Raw genomic sequence first — 25,728 nt, 5'->3', positions numbered from 1 at the left:
GAAAGAGATGGAAGGGGACAGAACTGAGAGAGAACGAAAAGAGATTTAAAAAAAAGAGAGGAGGAGGATGAGGAGAAAGAAAAAAAACCAGCAGAGAACATAAGCACAATCGACTACACCTAATGTTTCCTACCCTGATTCCGTGAAATCGTGGGTTGTTGTAGAAGAGTTTCATCTGTTCTGCAGGAAGTGGTCCCAAGACTTTCTGAATAGTAAAGAGCTGGAAGTAAAAGATACAGCAGTGTGGTTAGAATTATACCACTTTTTATTCCAATATTAGTGCAAAATCTGCAATGCTTATTGAAGATGTATCTATTGTCATGAATGGTCAGTAAAATGATGTAGATTTTGAGCTTCATAGTTGATCCTGAACAGTGGAAACAGCTGATTGCGACACAATCTCCCCTCAAGAGCTTCAATATTTTTTAACTTGAATACTTGCAGTGAAATGCTCCTTTTCATCCTGTTTTGCCATCTTTACAGAAACTAACTGATGAAAAATGATCACGTTACAGATATTGTTACAGATATTGGGACGTTTCTACCGATCTGTTAAAGTAGGAATTAATTCTTTTTCATTGCTAACTTTTCTGAGAAATAGCTTTCTTTTATGGGTTTTTAAATATTAGTGGCCTTTATTGTAAAGTTGTTTGACAGGAAAAGGTGCAATAAAAGAGGGGTGAAATTACAGCAGAGGACCCCGGGGTGAGATATAACCCAAGCTAGCTGCGTCAAGGAGCTTCAGCCTCTGTAGATGGCGACACCCACTCATCCAATTATGCTGTCTGGCATCCCAACAAGAAATATATTTCATTGCATTTGCTATATGCTTAACAATTGAACATTAGCTTATCACGGCTTTTTGCGGCACAGCAAAATGAAGTCAATGTGAGTAAAGCCAAACATTTTAGAGGTGAACCGAAGCCTTGGAACAATAGGTATAGCTCGGTTAAGCTGTGGTGAAGACTCAGGGTTTGGCCAGTTCTCTGCAGATCTGTCACCATGAAAATGTAATGTTTGACTCACAACACTAATCGATTTAATCTTTATTTATCCATTTATTTTCATTCTGTAAATTTGTTCGTTTGGAAGTTCCATGTTTTTATACAGAGGAAGGTAAAGCAAATGCCATGTTTTTTACAGAGTTTTGAGACAGAACTCTGGTTGTGTAAATTGTTCCATGTCATTCTTTTGGTTCCAGCTATGCAAATTTATAGCTAGAGATTTTTTTCCAATTCTCTGTTGAGCTCATTCTCCAAACTGTCTTCTTACATAACAATACCCCCTACACATCACTCCTGGCATACTCCTTGCCCCTTCTTTTTTGTGTTTTTTTGTTTGGTTTATTCAATTTGATTAAAGGTAATTTACTGTTTATCATTTTATTCTGTTTTCCTCTCCTAGCTATGTAATGGTACTGATAATGACATACGTGTGTATAATTTTCTTCTTCTTTTTGTTGAAAACCAACAAAGTTTAAAGTAAAAGCCTTTGCCACTATTTCTAGTGACAGACAGTTTTGAGGGGAGCTAAAATAAAATGAAAATGCTTGGATCTGCAAAAGAAAGACAAGTTGCTTTTATGACTACAAATATTTTTGGAATCGCAGGAATGAGTTACTACACTGTATAAGCTGGTAAATGTTTGACATTAACAACTGAACAAGACCTGATGACAGTAGCGTATCTGTTTTGTTAAAACCAAACTGTCCATTCAGATTAAGTGTCTTCTTTGAAATTCATTGTGTTTTTTTAGTTATTTTTTTCTCTTATTTTTCTTTTGATTGAAATTATCCATGATATAATCCCTCTTTAGAACCCCAGTGTGTATGAATTACTCTCATCTAGGGTGTGCTAATTGTATGCAAATAACTGAGTAGAGCAATTTGGTGCCTTACAGTTTAAGTATGTTATTACCGCTGCCGAAGCCGCGGTGAGTCACAAATATAAAAATGTCAGCATCTTGCAGAAGTTAAAGTGTCCTGTTATGCGATGAGGAACAGAACGATACACAACTCTGTTTCATTATTGAAACATGTTCGCCTGCTGGTATGATTTCTGTGAACAGTAACAGCAATTGAAAACTGCAACTGAGTTTTTCCACTTTAGGCTAACTAACAAGCAACTCTGCTGTTTCATACAGCAAGTAACAGTAAATTATCCAAATCAAATGGAGGGATAAAGTAGTTGCTGGGATTCCTGCCCTGTTTCTAACATAACATCTAAATAAACTTCACTGTTAGATTGAATTAGCTTATCTGTCCAGCAGAAAACTGCAACCTCCACATCAGTTTTGAAGACCCTCGCCCTCATGAATTGCCTCCATCTGGTAAATGCAAAACCCATGAGGACTGTGTTTTTTTCCCCCATTTATTACTTATTTTCTTGGTTATTTTTCCTCTTTCTCACAGGGCAAAAGGAATGGACGGTCCTCCATTTAAAATTAAAAACGGCAAGCTGAACGATCCACGGTCGTCATTGTTTGCGTAACTCATTCTAAGCATCGAGAATGCTGTCATTTGCATATGATTGTGATTCAACTTTGGTCAAATATGCACATATGAAGGCAATGCTTGAATTTTGCGAATAAAAATAACATTTGTTACATACCTTCAAAGAAAAGGATAATGTTGTGCTTTTCATTTAACCTGTTACATAAAAAGCCCAAATTGGCGTGTCTTGAGAGTGATTTTAATGATTCACTGAATAAAGATGAAAAAAACATGACTCGTCCTTTAAATTTAAGTCTTACATTTGAGTAGTCAATACCTGAAATTACAGTACTTCTTTGTCCAAATCTGTCCTAAAAATGAAACTTTTCACCACAACCAACCTGATCAATCTCGCTTTCGCCTGGAAACAAGGGCTGCCCATCACTTAGCTCTCCTAGGATACAACCCACCGACCACATGTCCACAGCTTTCCCATACGGAGCACTGAGAAGAACCGAATCAGGCACATCATCATGTTATTTCTGCAAAAAATATTCAACTGAAGAATATCACAAACCCTCATAAAGACTTTGTTAATTACATGTTTGGATGATACTGAAAATGACACAAATGAGATGAGGATGATATCATTTTAGATAAAAATGGCTATAAGGGAATAATGTTTTTCATGGTGCTGCAGGTGGAGTGAAAAAAAGCCCCCATACAAAACAAGACGTTTCTTTTTTTCTCAAGGAGAGGCCAAGAAAAAGGTAGTGATTTCTAAGGGACAGAGCTGAGGAGAGTGGTGAAAAATGGTGAGATCTGGCAGCTGAGAGCGCTAAGGAGCGCTGGTGTTGGAGGGAGAGTATTTGAGTGGGCGGCATTCAAACACCGTCTCAATAAATGTTCCAGGGCATTTACTAAATCAAGCTACAGCAGTGAGGATAGATGATGTTCGGCTGTCTCTAAGCTAGAATGGACATTTGATGCAGCAAAAAGCACAGAAACAACATGAGCCACAAAGGGAATAAATAGCGAAGCTAAAGTTTTATCTTAGGAACAATCAGAACATTCTGGTCTGGTAGCAATGCTCCATCAGGCTACTCGTCTGTTTTTGTGATCTAACAACCCAAATTAAAAAGAAAATTTAAAAAAAAGGAACTGTTTTTTGTACGCACATGCTAAGATAATTATTGGTTGTGTTATAGCGGAATAAACAATCTCATCCATCCATTCATCCATCCATCCATCCATATGTTTTTTGTCACTCAATTGCTTTTTAGCAGTCATTCATATGCTTATCATCTGGGAGGCGTGGTCCTTGCTTGTGAAACATCTGGGAAAGGCTCCATGGAAACTGGTTGAAAAAGGGCAGTAATTGTGTTTAAAAAGATTGTTAGAGCAATGTAAAAGTTTTTTTTATTTTTTATTTTGTATGTTTTTGTACATAACATTATAATGGAACCATTCATGTTGTTATAAGAAAAAGTATTATTGAGCCTGCTATGGAAAATTTTGTTTGGTTTTGTATAGTTTTATAATATTTTTGTCTTTGTAGTTAAATTGCCTAAATTAGGCTCCTTTTTAATGTCCTGCATTTCGGACCGGAAAGAAACAGTATAGCAGATACATATAGCAGATCAAAAATAAAAATTACAGCAATCTCATTGATTCAAAATGATCAATTAGTTGTCATAAATACACTGTTTGTACACTGTGTTATCAGTTTCAAAGTTTTAATAAAATTAAAAATTCATCTTCACTAAGCTGTTAAAACAGGGTTCAAGATGTCAACTAGGTTTTTGGCTTAACGATAAAAAACACAGCCTTGAGATTAAACTAGGATTTCCTAAACCCCTTTCCCATCTACTTTTTGAGTGGATCTACATCAACTTTACGTGAGATTCAGTGACTTTTTTTCTTGCAGACATCTTACGTTCGAGCTGAAACACGACTCAATTGATTGATAAGACACAAATCTCATAGTCATGAATCTCTTTTGCTTTGGCTATGCAAGGCAGAATTGTTGCATTGTCATTGCATCATATTTCTTTGTATTACACAGAAGCAAAAATGGAGGACAATGATGAGACGTCTCTCAGAACAAACTTGTGATTTTTAATTTATTAAAATAGATTATTGCAAAAGGCTTAATCAGTGTCCAAAGAAATATTTTAAGACATGAAACAAATTAACATCAAGACATTTAGGGCAGGATAGTTGGTAATAACAAAGTAATTACCAGATTGAACACCAATTAAAAAAAGTTATTTAGTATATAAAGCCAGTTATTTACTTTTGCACAGACTGAAGGTTTATGGTGTGGGCCAGGTGATCATGTTTCTTTTATATCAAGCAGTAGTAAGGAGACTAATCAGATATGAGATGTTGGCATAGTGAACTTGGTGTTGTTGTGATGACGGAGTGACACTGTTGTGGTGTTTCATCTTAAAAATCAATAATGGACGCAGCATTGAGATAAGTATATCATATATTTGTTCACTTTTCTAACCTTGCGCAATTCTTCCTTTCCCCTTAAATGGAGAGATGTTGCAAAAACATCATCACAAAACCAATATGGAAATGTAGGACAGGAAACAGATTTGCTGACAAACACAAAGGTCAGCTGAATAAAGAAAACACTGCACAACTCTGTACTATTTTTTAGTTTTGTACTGTGAATTAATGTAAACATTTCACATTCTGTCCTGATGGCAGTGAGGATTTCCTGTCACTTGTACACACGGTTTGAATGGGCCGCTTTTTCAATATGTCTGGACTTAGTTGTGTAAAACTGTGCTATCCTCTTACTGGTGTAACATATTGTAGTGCTTGTTTTTTTTTTTTTTTTTTTTCCATTTTCTTGTAATTTCTGAGGACTCAGCTCTTCAAGGAGCACGTCAGAGGAGTTGGAGAACTTGGCCCAGTCCTTCACAACAAATTTTGTGGGATTTATTCTTTGTATTTTAACATGGGGAATATTGTGGGAGGAAAAGAAAAAAAAAACAACAATACAAGTCTGTCGCACTACATGACCACACTTGCATCCAACTGGATTTGCAGCAGTCTGACTTGCACCTATGATGTCGTCTACTGTTTCCTTTTGTGCTTGTGTTGTTCTCACTCTCATATGTTAGTTGTTTTGAAGTAAAGCGTCTGAAAAATTACTGTAGAATAGAATAGAATAGAATTTTCATGTAGACCCCTATATAAGTCTGTTAATCCCAATTAAATCACCAATCACTGCTGATCAGAAATAGTGTTCAGTCCTAGTCTTTAGAAAAGCATATCATATGAACCCGGACTCCACAACTGTTCATAGCTTTACTAAATTATTTTATCTGCATCTTTTTTTTTTTTTTTTTTTTTTAAATCTACTTTGACACATTTGGGATCTATGAAAGCTTCTACATCAGCTTGTAGTGAGTTGCACAATGATTATTTATAGTTCTTTTTGTATTGTCAGGCTCAGTGCATGCCACGGATCTATCCTTTTTTAGAGCAACTGTAACAACTAACTTTTATTATATTAACTACAAATTATTATGACAAGTTTGACCAACTGTACATTTAGGAAAACTTGAGTACTGATATTATATCTGGACCAAAGTACTGAAAGCTACATCATGAGACTAAATGATGGATATTGTGTACTTTATGTTAGACGAGCCTGATGAAAAGAACCATTACATTTATTTAGTGTGCCAACAGAGCCAGCAGAATGAGTACATGTTCCCCTCTATCCATGTTTTCCAGTCTTACATACGCACACACCAACTTACACACATACAGGGACTTACCCCAGCAGCAATTCAGGCGAGCGGTACCACCTTGTGGCAACATACTCTGTGTAGTTGGCATCTGTTCCTTCAGACAAATTACGAGCAAAACCTGAGCCAGAGAAGCAAGGAAATTAATAAATCACCAAGACCTAATTCTGTCAGCATATCCACCATGATAACATGTACACATGAAAGCGTGAACGGCCAAATCACACCAAGAGAAGATTCAGATCTTTTGGACAGCTACAGTGACGACACCCTCCTCTTTGCCAGGTGACCAAACTCATTTGTAATGTCACTGCAGGCAGTCTAAGTCTGCTTCAGATAACTGATGTGCAGAATCAATTTTAAGCATGGAAAGTGACAATAGCAGAATGCCAGCTCCAACAGTGAATAACAAACAATTCTCGCCCCAGCTGACTCAGTAGCTCTGTATTAACCAATTATGCAGAGCTAACTGACTGTGTGATTTTGCAAATAATGATCTAAATGTAGAATTAACACTTAAAAAACTGTAAAAAGCTGAGCTATTTTATGTGAGTGCAGTTTACCACTGTTTCACAGAGGGGAGGTGTGTCACGTTCACATGCCTTTCTTGATATATTGATTTAAAAATTTAAAAACAGTGTTAAACACCAGGGTGAATTTTATTGTACTGACTGGCAACCCTCCAGAGGAAGAATTGATTTCTCTGAAACAGAACTTCCTAAGAGGAAGTGACAATTTGAAGGTTTAATTTTTAATTTTTTCACATAGAGCTGAGCTTAAGAAACCAGACTGGGCATAGTGTAATCACACATTTGACAGCAAAAAATGGGAGTCCACACACAGACACAGACACACACACACTAATGTGTTACACTGTTAAGAGTATGGAATTATCTGACAAATAATGTGTAAAGTCTAAATGTAAAAAAGAAGGAAGACCACCAGACAACTCACCAAAGTCACAGAGTTTGAGAACATCCTCTGAACTGATGAGAAGGTTTTCTGGCTTGATATCTGGAAGAGAAATGTAGAGTTTTCTTAAATCTTTAAAAAAATTTAAGGGAAAAAGAAGCCTGAGCCAGAGATTTTTTTCATTAATCTTTGCTGCCATTAAGCGTAAAATGAAACACACAGGATTTGTTCCAAGTATTATTACCTTTATAGTGACAGATAACAGTATATTTGGATGAGTATATGTCAAACTACATGTTTAATCAGGATCCTGTGACATCCGGATTCGACTTTTCTAAGAATGTAAGTTTAATCCTGATAAGGTGAGCATATAATACAATTCTTTAATCTAAATACTGAGAAGAAGTGTGATTTGTATACAACAGTGTAATATTTGTCATATTTCCTTTCAAGCAGGGATCCCTAATCCTGGTCATCAAGAACCAGTATCCTGTAGGTTTTCTCAGTATTCCTGCTGGAACCCACTTGACTCAGACTCAGACAAGCTCTGCAAGTGTCTGCTAAATACACATTGATTTGAATCAAGTGTGTTGCAGCTGGGACACTTGGAAAACCTGCAGGACACCAGTCCTTGAGGACCAGGGTTGGGGATCCCTGCTTTAACCCTTTATAGGGCACTCAATGAATTACCTTGAAATTAGAAATTTTAACCTAAAATTGTCTTTCTGGTATGTACCAAGACCTCCATTCTGTTGTTACATTAACAAAAAAATAATAATTTCATGCTGAATATGAATAAAACAAAGTGATCAAAATAGTCTCTTGCCAAATAAAGGGTTAAAGTATAGGATGAAAGAAAGAAACAGCCTAAAAGTTACTGCTAGTCTCATAAAGGGACATGTCAGAGACGGAAATCCCACAGATTCAGAATATTACTTTTTTTTTCAGACTTCTTGGTGTAATACATGATCATAATGAACCATGTGGTGTTGTACAATAGCAGTGGAAAGTTTCAGGACTGGATTAGATTACAGTTCAAAAGAAGCCACAAAACTGAAGGCGATTTCAAGCTTATCAATCTTTCAGTGTGTTGGGGAAAAGCAGAGCAAGGTAAACTCTGGTTTTTATCTGTTTACTTACAAGAGACTTTTTTAGCCAAAAACATAATTAATTCATTAAATGAAAATGTTAAAGTGTGTTTACTCAGCATTGCACTCAAGAACACAGCAGGTTGATTTACAACACAAAAAGAGTGACTAACTTTCTGTTAAGAAGTCCATTAACCCACTTAATCATCTCATAGCAGTTATTTGTTTACTGCTACATTATAGTTTAAAATATCAAGTACTTAACATTTAGCACATATTTCTCAAACGCCAAGTAACGGTGAAATAGCTCAAACTTTGCAGGTTCGCAACTGTATTTAGTGTCTGAAAAAGCTATGCTTTATGTAATCTCTATGTCTCATGTACAGAAGACATCGTATCACCTGCCCTGGTAGCACTGGTTTACAGGAATTTCTCACCTCTGTGCACTATCTCATTCTTGTGACACCAGTGGATGGCTTTGATGAGCTGGAAGATGTAGCTGCGGACTTTATCAGTTGGTGCACCATTGGGAAATTCCTCTAACAGCTCGAGCATATTCTGCAAACCACAACAAACTGACCTAAAGAAAGAGCTACAGCGTATAGCAGCATTAATACTCTTTCTTTTTACTCTTTCACACACACACAAGCACACAAACACACACACACACACACACACACACACACACACTGGACCGTTTCTGGTGTACAGTATGGAACTGTCATGAGATAAACACTTGGTTGGATACCCTGGCAACACAGTGGGGAATACCATTACTCACTCGCAGCATAGTTCGGATGTTACCATGGTGACACTTTTTTTTCTATGCTTATCTGAGCCTTCTCAACATCATGAAACCTTAAAGCAGACTAAATGCTGCAGCATAAAGAAATTGAATATGTACAGAGCATGCAGAATGTGAAAGAATCATGACAGCATCAGTAAGCTCACCCTCTCAACATATTCAAAGACAAGGTAGAGCTTTCCCCTTCGGCGGAAAGCCTCCTTCAGCTCAACAATGTTGTCCTGCTTCAATGTCCGAAGCATCTTCAACTCCCGAAGAGTCGTCTCCTTAACCTCATCATTTTCTGTGTGAAAATGACGGAGACAGAAATGATGAAAGTGATCTGCACTTCCTCTGGGTGTCCCTCCTTCCTCCAATCCGTCATCCCCTCACTCACCTTCACTGTCTTTGAACTTCTTAATGGCCACCAGCTCATTGGTTTCCTGTTAAGACACAGGGTTTCAAGAGATGTAAAGACAAAGTATGTGACCTTTGAGGTAAACACGGACTTAATTCTTTCATTTTTCTGTAAAATATATAATAAATAATAGATTGTACTGCGAGCGTATGGAAATGGTACATTCTGAATGCTGACATGTTTGGCTATGGCTGAGTGTAAAATTACAGCAAAGTAAAAACAAAAAAAAACAATTATTTCTAACTCAATATCACATCATATCCTCTCATATTCAGGCTTACAAGGTCTTCTACATCTTTGTCTTCACAGGAACAGTTTACCAAGTAGACCACCGAAAGGAATTAGACAAACAACATATTTACAACGAACAGAAGTCCTATTAATTGAAAAATATATTGCCGCTAACAATTTGCCCCCCCCCCGCCCACAAAAAAGTCACTACATTGATTTATTTAGGCAAATAAGTCGGGACCTCCTATAGAATTATTATTGCATGGCCAGTTATCTTTTAGCAGCAAATTATTTAACCCCAACTGATGCAATGAGTTGCCTCTAATTCCTTAAACAATTATGTTGTGGTCACAGAAGAGATGTTAGTCTGTTTAAAAAGAACCAAATCACTGGCCTGGCCTCCATCAAACGAAGAAAAAGTTAAGGGAGATTGCACAAACTACTGAAATTGACTTAATTTCAGTAGTTTGTGCAATTAACAAAAAGTGCTAGAAGGATAGTGGGGAACCATTATCTTTAGGAAAAAAATATGGTCAGAAAAATCCTGAATGATTGCGATCGGCAATCACTTAAAAGTCTCGTGACATTTTAAATAAACATAACAGTGGAACTCAGGGCTGGATTTCACAAGGAAGCAGAACATTTCCACGTGCACAATGCAAAGGGAACTCAGGAGATTTGGACTGAACAGCTGTGTAGCCAATAGAACTCCACTAATTAATGTGGCTAACTGGGGAAAAAGGCTTAAATTTGTTATGTAGCATAAAGATTGGATACTGGAGCAATAAAATAAGGTCATGTGGTCCGATGAGTTCAGATTTACCCTGTTCCAGAGTGATGGGTACATCAGGGTAAAAAAGGAAGCAGATTAAGTGTTGCAGCATCATGAATACTCTACAAGCCAGTGAAAGCAGTGCTATGATCTGGGGTTGCTGCATTTGGTCTGGTCTTGGCTCAGCAAAACAATATGCCCAAAAAATGAGGTCAGCTGACTACCTGAATGTACTGAATGAGTTATTCCAATCAATTAATGTTTTCTTCCCTGGTGGCAGGCATGTTCCAAGATGACAATGCCAGGATTCATGGGGCTCAGATTGTGAAAGAATGATTCAGGGAACATGAGACATCATTTTCAGACAAAGATTGGTCACCACAGAGTCCAGACCTGAACCCCATTGAGAATCTTTGGGATGTGCAAGAGAAGGCTTTGTGTATTGGTTGTACTCTCCAATCATTAATATAAGATCTTAGTGAAAAATGAATGCAACACTGCTTGGAAATAAATCTTGTAGCACTGGAGAAGCTTATTGAAATGATGCCACAGCAAATGTGTGCCATAATTAAAACTAAAGGGGGTCCAATGAAATATTAGACTTTTGTTTATTGTTTTTTTTTTTTTATGGCCAGGCAGAGTACATTAAACAACAATAAATTATTTACATGGCCCTTTTGGGGGTAATATATCTCAACCCGTGATGATTTCACTGCCATATCATCAGTTTTTAAAGCAATACTCTTAATTTGTTGGCTTGATGCAGCTTGTTTACACACCCAGCAGTTATGGAAAAACATTATCGTCTCCTTGCAGCTGTGTTATGTAACTCCAATATTCACTCTCTTTTTAGTCTTTCTTTTAATCTCCGCCAACTCTGAAGGAAATATCTGGCTCTTTAGTGGTTAAAAGCTTCACTGTGTTCACCAGCTTGCTGCTGGTGTCCATTTGGTGTAGATTTAGGGCTTTTTTCATAGAAAAAGATGAAGGTGTGTTGACCAGAACAGCACTGTGGGAATGAAGTGAACCAAACAAAGCTGAAATGAAGAAAGAAAACATCAGGCAACAAAGCTAAGGGGGGGGAGGGTGTTTTTTTTGTGATACGCTGATCATTTCACATTATCATTAAAACTGTGTGCATTCCCCTTTATAAACACTGCAAACGTTTGGTAAGAGTGCAATGTATTATGAATTCTCAAAGGTAAAAAAAAAAGGACACTTTCATGATTCATGACAAGCATTTTTCTTGCTATTACGCTGCAAAAAAGTGGATTAAACTGCCACTGGAGATTAAACTCTCACCAAACGTATTAACTTTTAAATCGAGGTTAAAAACATTTCTTTTCTCATGCGCCTATGCATGACGTCTACACAGTAACTTTGAATTGATTCTGCTTTTAATTATTTTAATATTATTTAGGATTTTATTGTGATTTTCCTATTTGTATTTTCTTTTATGCTTTTTTTTTCTGTAATGCTTTTAACGTTTCATATAAAGCACTTTGAATTGTCTTGTACATGAAAGGTGTTATACATATAAACTTGCCTTGCCTTGTCTTGCACATGAATTGTATAACAGCATAACTGAAATATTTAGCTGCCTAGACGACAGGTATTCTGTTCGAATTAAAAAGCAGCTTAAAATGTTTAAAATATTTTTTTTGTGTTTATATACAGTTGCATTTCTTCCCTAAAAGCCCATTTAATCAATTTATTGCTTTAAACCGAGTTACTTGTCACAAGTTTTCCTTTCTCTCAGATATTAAGTGCAATGAGCCATCTCTAAACATTCATTGAAATGCTGGAAAAGCTGTGTCATAAACATAAGATGCTGCTGTTGAATGACTTCAAATCTAAATGTTTACCATTGTAAATTTTGCTGCTGACATCTTTGATTTGGGAAGAAAACTGTCTTGTCTATCTTGTGTTGTACCCTCTGGCTGTAAAGGGTGAAGATGAAGGGCCGGAGGGGATTACATCATACAGTTCAGTGTCCTCAGCTGCTCTAGTGCTCCTCTATTGTCCTTTTGTCTACAGAGGGTCAGATGGCAAGGTCCGGCTGAGGAACTGCACTACACTTGCTCTTGTTCATACGAGCCAATTGTTTGTCCGAGTTTTAATGCTAACTTGTCTGCTTTGAGAAGTCAGCTGCAGAAGCAGCAGAAGTAGTAAGATGGAACATTATAGATGAACAAGTCTAATACCACCGCACATTACTGTGAAGTTCCAGTTTCAGTGTAAGGAAATATCGAGCAAACTTGGAGATTTATCAAGTAATCAAAAGCACACACATACACGTACCAGCAGTGATCCAGCACATACAACACTCTAGCAGCACTTTCAGTAATTTCCTGATGATATGCATGTGCTGACATCTTGTCTCTTTGACCTCCTGATTTACCACTTTGAAGTGAAGTCAGCATTCCTAAAAATAGTCTTCAAGTTATTAATCGTCTGCTGACTCTATGGTGATTTTAATCATAACATTAAAAAGTAAAGCTTGAATGTTTCACCTTTTTAACAGTGATACATTATACATTAATATTTGATGTATCATGGTGCAGAGGGGTCAGAAAGAAATCTTTTACACAATTTACCGTAGCAACATGTAATAGCTACTTTTGTCCACAACAGAAAATGTAGCAGCTTTACAACGAAGGTCCAAAATGCTAAAATAACCAGTTTCCTGATACAAACCCTTTTTTTACTTCAATATTGTAACCCAATGTTTTATAGATCAAGACACACCATGTTTGTCAGTTTTACTCCAGCAATTACTCCAGGGACTTTCATGCAATACATTTGTGGATACTCTTGACTATTTCAGTAAAATATTAGATATGACCACAAGGGATAAGATAATAGTATTTAGGAATATCTGATAATTGACTGTAACACAACAGATTATAAAAACCATTCAGTGAAATCTTTCTCTATTGTTATTCTTAAATTGAATATATCTAACATTTCATTTCAATCACTCTAAATCATATTTTAAAGTTGTTTGTGGGCACTGATTTTGAATTTAAACCCTTTTATGATCTACATCTTTTGACCAAAAAACTATTTTTGCAGACTATCTAGCGATGTTTTAATATATAAGATTGCCAAAATCTACAACTCAAATAAATTTACAAATTACTTTGCAATGTATTTGCACTGTGGATGCGCTCTGAAGCGGAACAGAGGTTTAGTTTTACTTTCATCTTTTTAAACATTAAGCAACAACTTGACTTTCTTCCGACATACTGTTAAAGCAAATATTCAATTATCACCGCTAATTAATTATCAAGCCCTCTTGCACAACAACATTGCACAGAGACATCATATATGCACCTAGAGATTGGCTACTGTGTAGGTTGTGGTATTGTCACTCCCAAAACACAAATTCAACATAACACAAAAGCCTACATACAAACACCCACATACGCTAATACAACACTTGCATAAAGTGGCAGAACAGCACACAAATCCTGGCACACGTTTGTTTGACTAATTAAATGTTGCGTCAAACACACACTGCATGTAAATAATACCAAAACATTTAAGATAATTCCATTTCTTTGAGAATGGTTTTAAGTCATCAGTGTTGCCTGTTTGGGTTTAAGCTCATGTGAGTCTCAAACATTTATAGTCCCAATATTCTTTCTGCTGTAGACACCTAACAGGGTGACCCATTTACCAACAGTATGGTCTCTATAGTCAATAGCTCCCTCTGCATCTCCTCTTCTCCCTCATTCACACACACGCATAAAGCTTCATTCTCTTTCCCTCTGCCACCTTGTTTCTGCCCTGTTTCTAGCTGAGAAAAGTAAAAATAACTGTTCTCTTCTGGCAAAACAAAAAGCCCTTTCATTGCCATGGTCTGAGTCTTTGGCTTTACATGTGATAATGAACCCCCCCCACCCATGAAAAGGAAATATGATGTTGCGTGTCACCTCTTAGAAAGTTGGTGAAAACAAAAGGTTTCTGAGTTTGACGTGGCTCCACTTTGACACCTACTAGTTAAAAATTCATGTAGTGGAGATATGCGGTGAATAACACATCCGTGGTCCAAAAAAATCAAAATAAGCCATGATAGGAAAATAATTCATTTCCTTTTTTTTTTAATGTCTGAGACTTATTATGTGCTGTGAAAGCGAGGAGACATATTTTGGGAGCTGCTAAATTGTGTTTTGTGTAGTACAGTAAACACAGAGACATGTTATATAGTAAAACATCTCTAAAACGTATAGCAATTTAAATATTTGAAAAACTTGAATGACATATTGTTAAGACTAGTGTGAAGTTTTAGGTAATATTGTGTGGATTTATAACACACTTCCACACTGCTTTGTTTGGCGTCTGTAATATCAAACAACATAGAGACAATCTCCCGTATCCAGCACTTAAAATGCTTGTTTTAGTGATTGATGGAGGCTTGGAAAAGAGACTTGTGTGATCTCTTACCATCCAGATTTATGTTTTAACCAATAAGCATAGTGTTATTGCAACAAAGTCTGGACCATGAGAGCAAGGGGAGAAAAAAGTCAGGAGATTAGTTTGCATGATTATATCACTTAGTGGAGATAATTAACTCATTGTTCCAAAAGTGTTCAAGCAAGGCCATTTTCATCTTCTGTAAAAAACAATATGACTTAATATTGTGATCCATTATCCTTGCAAGTTCTTCACAAATTTCCAGTTTGTCGTGTTGTTCAAAATAGATTAATCTCTGACTAAAGAAAAGGAAAGGTAAATAATTGATCACCTGATTTAGCCATTTAGCAAATTCCCAACTGAAGCATATGTTTATGTACGAGATTGCCTTATGAGTCTCAGCATAAATCTCAGGGATAGAATTCATATTTTTTAGTACACAACCTCTCAGTTATCATTAGATGAGTTACCTTGGAGCCTAATATTCTGAAAAGAATTGGTTTGAGGCCCAGATCAAAGAAAAATTCTCCATATAAACACCCCAATCAAAATAAACTGGTTTCATTCAGTTTCACTGGGGTAGAATATGCTGAATGCTGATTATCTGAAACTGATTAAAAGTGAAGTTTTGGCATTTAAGTGTTAAAATGGAACATCTTTTGCACATGTTCTCTGTCTTGACGTGCACAGTACCATTTACACATTTTAAAATATGGCGTCTAAACAGAGCACACAGGACTGGTCTGCAGCAGAGGTTGTTTTTGATGCAAACTTTAACAGAACTCAATATTCTTGGATGATTAGATGGTGGCAAATAAAGCTAGATAGATAGACTGGCTTGATGACGCATGTCATGTTTTTTTGATCTGCACATGTCACATGGCTGTGAGATGGCAGTTTTGATTAAATGAAGTGTCATGAAATTGCTGGCTTGGAATAGATCATGTCACCTGTAAACAGCTGATCTGAGATCTTTATTCATAATTATTTCAATCAGAATGAAAAAAAAAAAGAGTCTGCATAAAAACATGGCTAGTATTAGCTTATCGGCCAGACTAGGCGCTGGCATTTAACCAGGATTTAGCCTCAGCCATGCACAATACAATGAACGTCTGAGAAATAAAACTACACTAACCCATCTCATTTCAACTCTTCTTCTTCTCCAAGTGCTGCACTTCCATGTGCAGCCATTTGAGGCTGGTGTCAATATAAGCTGATCCACGGAAAGTGAGACAATTCACTATTTCATGAAACATATTTGCTCAAAGCAGTCTCACTGGAGGCAATTTGTGGACCATGATGCTAAACTTTTAAAAGCATTTTCTTCTACAATTATCATTAAGAATTTAAAAGCCTTCTTTTTTTTGACAGAGACATAATGCTACAAACAGCTTTTTATTTTGTTTTCTCCAAATACCATGGGGTGCTGACGCCCCTGTTGGGACTTCCATCTATTCCAGGGTTCTAAGCCTGATCTTTGTATGCCTCTGGCAGAAAACACAGACAATAGTTACAACTAATTAACATACCAAGTTGCAAAGAGATGATTTACAAAAAAAGGGGTACAGTTTTTGGTTTGCAATAATTGTCATATTTCTTCACACATTGTCTTTATGTCCATTTTGAGCCAGCCTGGACTTATCTGCATGTGACTTCATTAAGTTAATACAAGCATCTGTCAGTGTGGGGCACTCTGATGTGCAGTCTCTCACATTATATCTAGCAGACAAGCAAAAAACTTTTGCTTCAAAAAGTAGAGATTCTGGGAACATGACAACATTTGGCTCTTTATTTTTATAGTCTGATGTAAAGATATCAACATTTTAGGCATTGGCCAGTTTTTCCTGCACAATGTTTACTGAAATACTAATAATGATAACACAAACTGAGCCCTTTTATATGAAGTTAAGGAATCTCAGATGATGGTTTCTTAACCAACCTCTCAAGTTAGCCTGAAATCAGAGGATTTCATTTCAACAATAGGTTCTAACAACCCCTTAACTCACTGAGATAATTGTTCTTAAGTTCAGGGTTCAAGTTCTGTCTACATACAAATGTCCTGGATTTGAAAAGTAAAAAGATGTTATATTTTCTGTCTTCGAGTTATAATTTGTTTTTACTGGTGAAGCACTTCTCTGTGTTGGTTTCTGTTTTCCTGCTATGTGTTATAGTGCTTTCGTTTATTGTTTTAAGACATGTTCGTCTTATTCGTCAATCTGGAAGAATTATGTCATATTATTATGTCACAAATATGGGAGATAATATGTAACTAATAATGTCATTTCCTTGCAGTTATAGACAACCGTTCTTCTTTGGTGCACCTATTAATCCTTATCACAAAAAATCTCCCTTTATTCAAGTTTTAAGACTTTATAAAATACATATTATATAAAATAAAAAGTCTCTGGGGTAGAGATTGTGCGTGCCCTAAGTTTTACCTCTCAGGTAACACACTAATTGTTCATACTCCTAGCATGAGGCAATTGTAATTGTGTAGAGCTGTGTAAATGATCTGAAGACTTTTATGTTTATTAGAGAATAAAAGAATATTTTTCGTAATGTGTTTTTAAAAGTGTGATGGTTTGCATCATTGCCACATAGCAATGTAAGTCTGAGTTGGGGCATTTTGTTTTGAATCAGCATGCTCAGTTTTTTTCTGGGTACTGTGACTTTCTCCCACAGTACAAAAACATGTGTTAGGCTTATTGGGGTTTCTAAATTCTCCATAGGTGTGAGTGGTTGTTTGTTGCTCTGTATTGGCCCTGCTATGGCCTGACAACATGTCCAGGAGGTACCCTGCCTCTCACCTTGTGATCCTCTTTTGGAGTAAGGTGTTATGGCAAATGTATGGATGTACATGTGTCCTATGAACCCATCTGAGCTAAATCAGACAAATATGAGATCATTAAATTAGCAATAATCTTATTATAAAGAAGAAAAGTCCATCAATTTTATCTGCCTGCTTACCAATGCAGGGTTGCAGAGGGCTGGAGCCTATCCCTACAGCTACCAGGGACAAGGAAGGGTACACCCTGGGCAGGTCACTACTCCACCACAGGGCCAAACAGAGAGTAAAAAAAAAACACTGTTGCTATAGAGAGAATTTAAAGTGACCTTTTAATGCAACACACATGTCTATGGTCTGCAGGAGGAAGCATGAGCACCCAGAGAGAATCCACAAATATGGGGAGAAAATGCAAACTGCAAACAAAAAGGGCTGATTCCAGTTGTTATTCAAACCAAAGGCTTTCTCCCTGTGAGGCAACAGTGCTAACCACCACAGCACCGTGCTGCCATTAAGATATAGAAGTATAGAATAAAAGTATAGAATGAAAAATAACATTACTCTGTCTGACTAAGCTAAGAATGAGCATAAGCCTCGAAAGAAAAATGTAAATTCAAGTTCTCACTAAGCACTGTAGTATTCATTCACTTTAAAGGTGCCCCTCTTCGATCAAAATTTCTCATTTACTTAATTTGTTTTAGTTATTAATCTTCCATGATAAGTAACAAATGCAATTTACTAACATCGCAATATGTTATCCCACAACATAAAAGCACCTGTGCAGCTCTCTCTGAGATTAAACTCTTAGTTAACCTTACTTGATTAATGATGGAAACAACACAAGTGCTTAAAATAGTGGCAGTAATCTGCCATTAACCTAATTTTTATTTGATCAAATTATTCATAAAACTATGAATGGATATGGATGTTTGTAGAGTCCAGCTTGTCATCAATGTACAGTCATTAATGTGCCTAAATATCTTTCATATTTGTAGTTTTCTAAATGTAGTAAGGTTTCCACACAGGATAGTCAATGTGTAAATGCTTGTGTCACTGTGCAGTACCACTTGAAAGAAGCAGTTGTTCTAATTGGCCTCATCTCTTAAGCAAGCTACTTCACTGAAATATAGCTTTGTTCATGCTTAATAAGAATTCATTTCAAAACTTAACAACAAAGTTTTTGTCAAAGGGGGAATTTGTACTGTTACTTGTTACAAAGGCAGACTCAAAAACCTTTCTTTGCACCTGTGTGTTATGAAACTCAGTCTATAAAATATGAAATTATTTGCAAACATAGTGTTTGCAAAATGGTAAATCCCTCTACATGTTAACTTACGAAAGACTGAGCCTCTCTGCAATTGTCTTTTCATATACAATTCTGTTTCCCACCCCCTTAAACTAACTACTGAGATCTTCCACCAAGGTGTCTATCTTTGCTGAGCTGTTTTTTTTTTCTTTAAAACATCACTTGCATCAGGTTGAGTTTGAGGATACATACTTTAAAAGAACAATACCATACATTGCTTCATTTTAGACTCACATAGCCTTTCTAATGACTGATTATTTCAGTGTGCCCCATGCAAACTGGAAACAAGCTGGATTTTCAACACAAAACATGACTGTATTAACCACAATTGTCCAAAGCAATACATAGAAGAAAATTCACATAAACTACTGTACATATATAAATAAATAAGTCAAAGCAATCAAATTTCCTTCAAAGAATTGCAACTTGTATTCTTAATTCTACATCCAAGGAACCACCCACAAAGAATCCACTGTCCATACTGCATACTAGAAATATGTTCTTACATATTACAGTAAGACCAGCAGAAAACCTTACCTTATGTCTGCACTTAAGCACCACTCCATATGCTCCTGGGCAACATGAAATAGAGAAAAAAGAAAAAAAAAAGATTAACATGTGGTAAAGATTCAACACTGTAATTATGTTTTGGCTTCTAACCTTATATAAAGAAGTTTATTTTAAAAAGCAGCACCATAGGTGAGAACGACCAATGGAACAACAGTAAGTAAGGAGGAGGCACTCTCCCACACACTTAACCAACACTTATGCTGATAACTTCAACAAATAACACACCAGAAATGATCATGTTCTGTCATCGCTCAAACAGAAGAAGTGTTCACCATTATTATAAGACTTGTTTAACTATTTATTTGGTCGATCTCACTTTTCCTAGCTTGTCTTGTAAGCATACTGGGGCAGCATTAATCCAACATAAATGCTTTTCTGTATATATTTTCTAACTTTGTTTTGTCACTATTTAAATCATGTGTTACCTAATAGTATTTTTGCTAATAGTTTTTAATGCTGCCTATACTTCTGTTTAAATACATTTATTAATTGGTCTTTGGCCATCAAAGCTACCAACCCAAAACCTACCAACTTAATCCCTTACTGCTGCAATAATGTACAAAGCCAATATAAAAATCAATATATGATCTTTTATTTTACTTAAGTAAGTAGTTTTTGTGAGAAGTGGATAAATATGCCAGTGATGTACTGTATCAGCATTGTGCTAATATACTGTAAGGATACAGGAATAAACAGTTGATGTAAACAGCAGTTAAAGAAATCTAACAAGGTCAGTAACAAGGTTTGTATAGATGTGAGGTAACAACTGAGAAAATCTGTTAAAGATCAGAAGTTGGTCAGTTTTTAACTGTGTCTAATATGGTGATTTAAACACAATGAGGATTCTGTTTATTTCTTAAGTTGCTTAAACTTAAAACAGTTCTACACGGGTATATGGAGTATAACCATTTCTTTTTCAGTCACTATTGAGTATACCCACTTTTAAACCCAATATGATGCTACTTTACAAATGTCCCTACATGTATCTACGTTGACCAGCGGTTCAGCTAAGTTACCTATGCTACACTTGTGCAGTTAGCCATCAGCTGCGTTAACTTCAGCCTATACATAGACATAATAAAGATATATGTATGTATGTCTGTCTATGAGCCTGTCTCTCACTAGTCTGTGTGCCAGTATTTGTTTAGTCATTTCATAACTTTTCCTCCCTGAAACCGAAGAGCAGAAATTATGTGACAACGAGCAATTTTAAAGATTGATTTTTGGGGAAACTAAACAGAGTGATCCTACCTGTCATTTTTTCTGAAAATGTTTTTCTGGGCTACTATTCTCTGTTTTTAAAACAAGGGCAAAAATTGAGAGCATACCCACTTCTTAAGGGACCATTACACTGAGTAACATGTTGCATTTCATGATTGAAGAGTGTTAGTGGGCCGGGGTAAGGGTTAATCATTATGGCAAATTCTTAAACAAATCCAGACAGTAGTTTTTCATTTCAACACCAGATTTTCAACTATGGTCAGTAAATCTGGCCCTTAGTGTATTTAACTAGGAAATTAAAAACCCTAAGGAGAAAAAAATGAATAAAAGCTGATAAATTTACAGACATTTCTCTCACAATTTCAGATTTTGAGATTTTCCTGCTCATAATATCTAAAGACAGTTGGTTTAAAAAACAAACAAAAACCATGAAACTGCTCTTCCATCAATGCATTTTCGTCTTTTGTGTATCAGACATTCTGATTGACGTGTCCTAACAAACACTGACACAGAATAAAGAGTGGGGATTATAAACAGCTCAATAAACATTCTGTTCTTCCATCTTCTTATATAAGAGTGAGGGAAGAATGCCATCCATTCAGCTACAAGAAGTGAAGCCAACTACAAAAGAAATGCAGACGTAGAGGCTTATCTGTTTCAGAAATATTACTGTGTGGTTGAAAGTTTCACTATGACACCAATAAAAACAGTTCTATGGTTTTTCACTATACATACATATAAACAGGATCTTTAATCTGTGAAAAATGCATTTTAAAATATTTTTAATCAGACAATGTACTTTTGTTATCTGATTACCTTATCAACAAGGTTTTTTGTTTATAATGTGCATTTCTAAATAAATAAATAACATGACCATCTTAGTGAGTCATTTGATTGCTTTGAGTGTTCTTAGACAGAAACAGCTGGTTTTAGTCATATCAGGGTCAATGTCAGAATTAAAAGAAAGCAGCATCTGCTGTATGGTCACCCTTGAATTCATAGAGGAAAATGATTCAACATTACATGAAACAGCTAGTTTAAAGGCAAAATTAGAGCAGCTCTCTCTGAGATTAAACTCTTAGTTAACCTTACTCGATTAATGATGGAAACAACACAAGTGCTTAAAATAGTGGCAGTAATCTGCCATTAACCTAATTTTTATTTGATCAAATTATTCATAAAACTATGAATGGATATGGATGTTTGTAGAGTCCAGCTTGTCATCAATTTACAGTCATTAATGTGCCTAAATATCTTTCATATTTGTAGTTTTCTAAAAGTAGTAAGGTTTCCACACAGGATAGTCAATGTGTACCCGTTGTCTTGCATAAAAACAGGAATGAAAAGTCACAGAAAAGTAAAAAAAACACACAAAATACTTCCAGGTAGATGCTTGTGTCACTGTGCAGTACCACTTGAAAGAAGCAGTTGTTCTAATTGGCCTCATCTCTTACAATGTCATGTTTCTTAGGTTGTGCACAGTCATCAAGCATAACAGATATTATAATAATGTATAAGAGCAATTTATTCCCTTCCTGAAGCAGCAGCTTTTTTTTTTTTTTTTTTTTTTTTTTTACAATTTTAATAGTCCACCATAAAATAAACAATCATGTTTTCTCATTTCTCACTAAAATGTAGATTTGTTCATGCTTAATAAGAATGCATTTTAGACAGCTAGTTTGAAGGCAAAATTAGAGGCAGGTGTTTTTAGTTGCCAAATTAATTAGGTGTGAGTGGGTGCCCTGTTTTATTTTAGGAACAGGGGCTGTCAATGTGTGAGTTAACAACAAATGTTGGTAGAGGTGAATCATGAAGCAAACAAAAGAAATTTCTGAATAGTTCAGAAAACAGTTATTGATGCTCACCTGTTTGTAAAAGATTATGAAACTTTCTCTGCATGATATTAAAGACAAGAATATTCACAGAAAGGATAGACTAAAAAAACAACACTCAAGAGTATTTTGTGAAACCATAAAGAAGCTACAAGTAACTTCTGAGCAGCTATAAACCTCTCTTATTTTCTCTCTGTTTGCAGATTACAAACATACACATATGTGCGGCCATTAGGAACATTTTGTAAATTACATTTTGTATCCCTTCAATGTAACATCTTAAAATAATACATCTGATTTGAACCTTGTTTGACACAAATACAGCTTTTTCCAAACGTGGTTTTGTTACAGTCTGTGAAGCTCAACACTTGTTGCCAAGCAGAAAGTGGGTGGATGATGCCCCTTGGAGCTGCAAGAGGACTTTTTAACTGAAACACCAATGTAAGATGTGTTGAATTTAAACACTTCTTACATTGATGCAACTATCTTGAGAAAAATAGAACTAAATGAAAAGAGTTAGGGAATAAAAAAAAAAGTGTCTGTCACACAGTAGAAACTCAGAACATCAGAATATAAGAAAATCTGACTTAGTCTGCAGATGGCATTAGAGCTAAAGTAACTACAAGGAGAACATGCTAACATGGGGGGTGTTTTGAGCTCGCATTAATATAAAGTTAAATCAGGTCAAGAAACAGGAAAGATTCTTCCTAATATCAGATAAGATGAACCCATCAAAAAGGGCATGTAATATAAAACCTGTTTTGAATTAATAGTCCATTTACTAAGCAGATAGAATAAACAAAAGTCCCTGAAAATTAACTTAACATGTGTGCTCAACAAACATGACACTCCTACTGTTAGAACAATCTCATTCATTAGAAACATTTCCAGCCTCTCAGAGTTTAAAACCTTTAAAATTTCATTTGCACTGTTATTAAAATGCAAAGCTTAGCAGTGAGAAAAATGCAAAAGATACATTATGTGACAACAGATATTTTAAGGTTAAGATAAACAATGTTGAACATTTTCATGCAAAATACACTGAATTTCATAACAGTGTCCCGTGTAACACAGATCACCAGAGATTAAGGTTAACAACTGTATCTAGTTAAATGTTGTGTGACATGAACTCACCTTCTCCCACAATCCCAAGGACTTCAAACTTATTCATCACATCACCGAGAAGGAGGGCTCCTCCAGCAGGTGAAATGAGGGGCTTGGGTTTTAGTGAGGAGACTCCTGCTTTGACCAGCGGCTGATGGAGTGAACTGAAGACTCCAGAAAAAACATGGCAAGCTCCTGACTACATGCCATTTTCATTCCTCTTCAAGTAAAGCTTCACTATTTCCCCAGTACACCTGGAAACATATCCTATATATATATATATATATATATATATATATATATATATATATATATATATATATATATATATATATATATATATATATATATATATATATATATATATATATATATATATATATATAAAAAATATATATATATATATATATAAAAATATATATATATATATATATATATCTGTTTTATGTTGATTTTTATACAGATCTGACTAAAGTATCTTTAGAGGTTAACTTATTCCATGTCTTTATGTCAGTCTCGTACTTCTATCCAAAGCTCCAGGTAGGCACATCTGGAAGAAAAGAAAGAACAAACAACAGAAAACAGATCAATTATGGCGTCAAAAGGTCTCCAGTGTCCTGCTTCATAATTGTTTTGACAGGCAAGAGCATGTTGGTTATAAATCTTACACTGATAGCTACTAATTAGGGCATGCAATTGTATAGAAATGGGAATTATTGATGACTTAAACTTTACATCCACACAAGTCTTATGACATAGTCCAATCAGTAACACATCAGTCTGAAGGGTGCAACAATTTTCTCATTGTATGGTGAATGTACACTTAAACAGAAGTGAGTACTAATCTAAACTATATCAGAAAAATATAAAATTGTTCAATGAGGAACTTTCTTTTTCAAGGTTGGATATTGGATTATTTTAAAAACAACTAAAAAAACCATATCCCCACAGCAGAAGACCATCAAGGCAAAAGTGAAAGCAGATATTGCTAAAATATAAATTAGTCATTTATGAGAGTAAGAAGGCTGAGCAGATCTGAAGTTTTCATGTAACCACATGCAAATGGTCAAAATGATATCCAAACATCAGATCATCTCAGTTCCAGACCTCTTGGATGATTGAATCTACACGGGAAAGAACTAAATGAGGAACTGATTAATCTGACTTTTAAACTTTATAAAGAGGTACGGGATACAGAAAACCTGGTGATCAACTAAAGGTGAAGGAAACACTGCTGCAGCACTAAACCCAATGTACAGAGTCACCCATTGTGCCACTGATCATAGCTGAGGTGGCAATCCTCAGCTGCTTCCAAATCTAGTCTGTAATAAAACAGACAGTATTGCAAGACTCATCATAACAGCTTCCAATATAAATCTGAGTTTCCGTGACAGCAGAGAAAGTGTGAAGGACATTGCTTTGTGCCAATGTTTATGGACCTATGCGATCCAACATGCTTGTTAAGAATCCACCCAGTAATTCCACAGGGGAAGTGACTTGACAGAGAAGAAGTGGACGTGTAATAATACGGTGCTCTGCAATGGTACAGAAGCTGTTTGGAAAGTTTAAGTCTATAAATGGCACCACTAATTCCAGAGGATCCATCAAAGTACTGACTATAACCTTGAGTGCTGATAGAAAATTTGAAGTTTTAGCTCAGGATGTTTAAAGTCTAAAGTTGGTTGAAATATGTATATGACAGCTGGATATTTTGCATAAACTCTGGTATAAATTACCAGATGGTTATTTATAAAATGTCTTGATAGTTTTGGTGCAGATATCTGTTGTGCAGAAAATATGAGTGACTTTGTCCTATTTTACAATTCCCATGTTCTACTGATTTTCAAATGGTTTTCCTCTAATGGCCCCCATACTGGGTCATTTCTGTGGATCTCAGTTAAATGTGACAGAAAACTTTAATTGTGCTGATATTTAAGTAGCTATGCACCTCCGCCATGATTAACTAAAGCCTTTTAGTTTATGACCGAATAGGAGTAAAACCATTCACACTCCCAAAAACTCCAGCTGTATTTTATATTAAATGCTAATAAAATCTTAGTAGTGTGAATTAGATGGTGACTCAGA

General features: G+C 35.8%; 1 protein-coding gene across 1 annotated transcript in view; it reads right to left on the bottom strand.

Moving 5' to 3' along the window:
* The window catches only part of cdkl5 (cyclin dependent kinase like 5), a gene marked incomplete at its 3' end in the record, with an annotated part of 40,913 nt that extends 17,197 nt beyond the window's left edge, over positions 1–23,716 (bottom strand). Inside the window, exons 1-9 of the mRNA XM_079243515.1 lie at positions 23,674–23,716; positions 19,454–19,488; positions 9,383–9,428; positions 9,153–9,289; positions 8,639–8,759; positions 7,156–7,215; positions 6,232–6,322; positions 2,833–2,935; positions 134–220 (exon numbers count right to left, since the gene is read on the bottom strand). Coding sequence (XP_079099641.1) covers positions 134–220; positions 2,833–2,935; positions 6,232–6,322; positions 7,156–7,215; positions 8,639–8,759; positions 9,153–9,289; positions 9,383–9,428; positions 19,454–19,488; positions 23,674–23,710 — 717 coding nt within the window. The 5' untranslated portion in view covers positions 23,711–23,716. The remainder of the gene's footprint in view (positions 1–133; positions 221–2,832; positions 2,936–6,231; positions 6,323–7,155; positions 7,216–8,638; positions 8,760–9,152; positions 9,290–9,382; positions 9,429–19,453; positions 19,489–23,673) is intronic.
* Between the last annotated feature and the right edge of the window lie 2,012 nt (positions 23,717–25,728).

The sequence above is a fragment of the Telmatherina bonti genome (genome assembly GCF_933228915.1).
Source record: "Telmatherina bonti genome assembly, chromosome: 1".
NCBI lineage: Eukaryota > Metazoa > Chordata > Actinopteri > Atheriniformes > Telmatherinidae > Telmatherina > Telmatherina bonti.
Note: the sequence above shows the minus strand (reverse complement) of the source record. Positions and strands in the feature narration are given on the sequence as shown.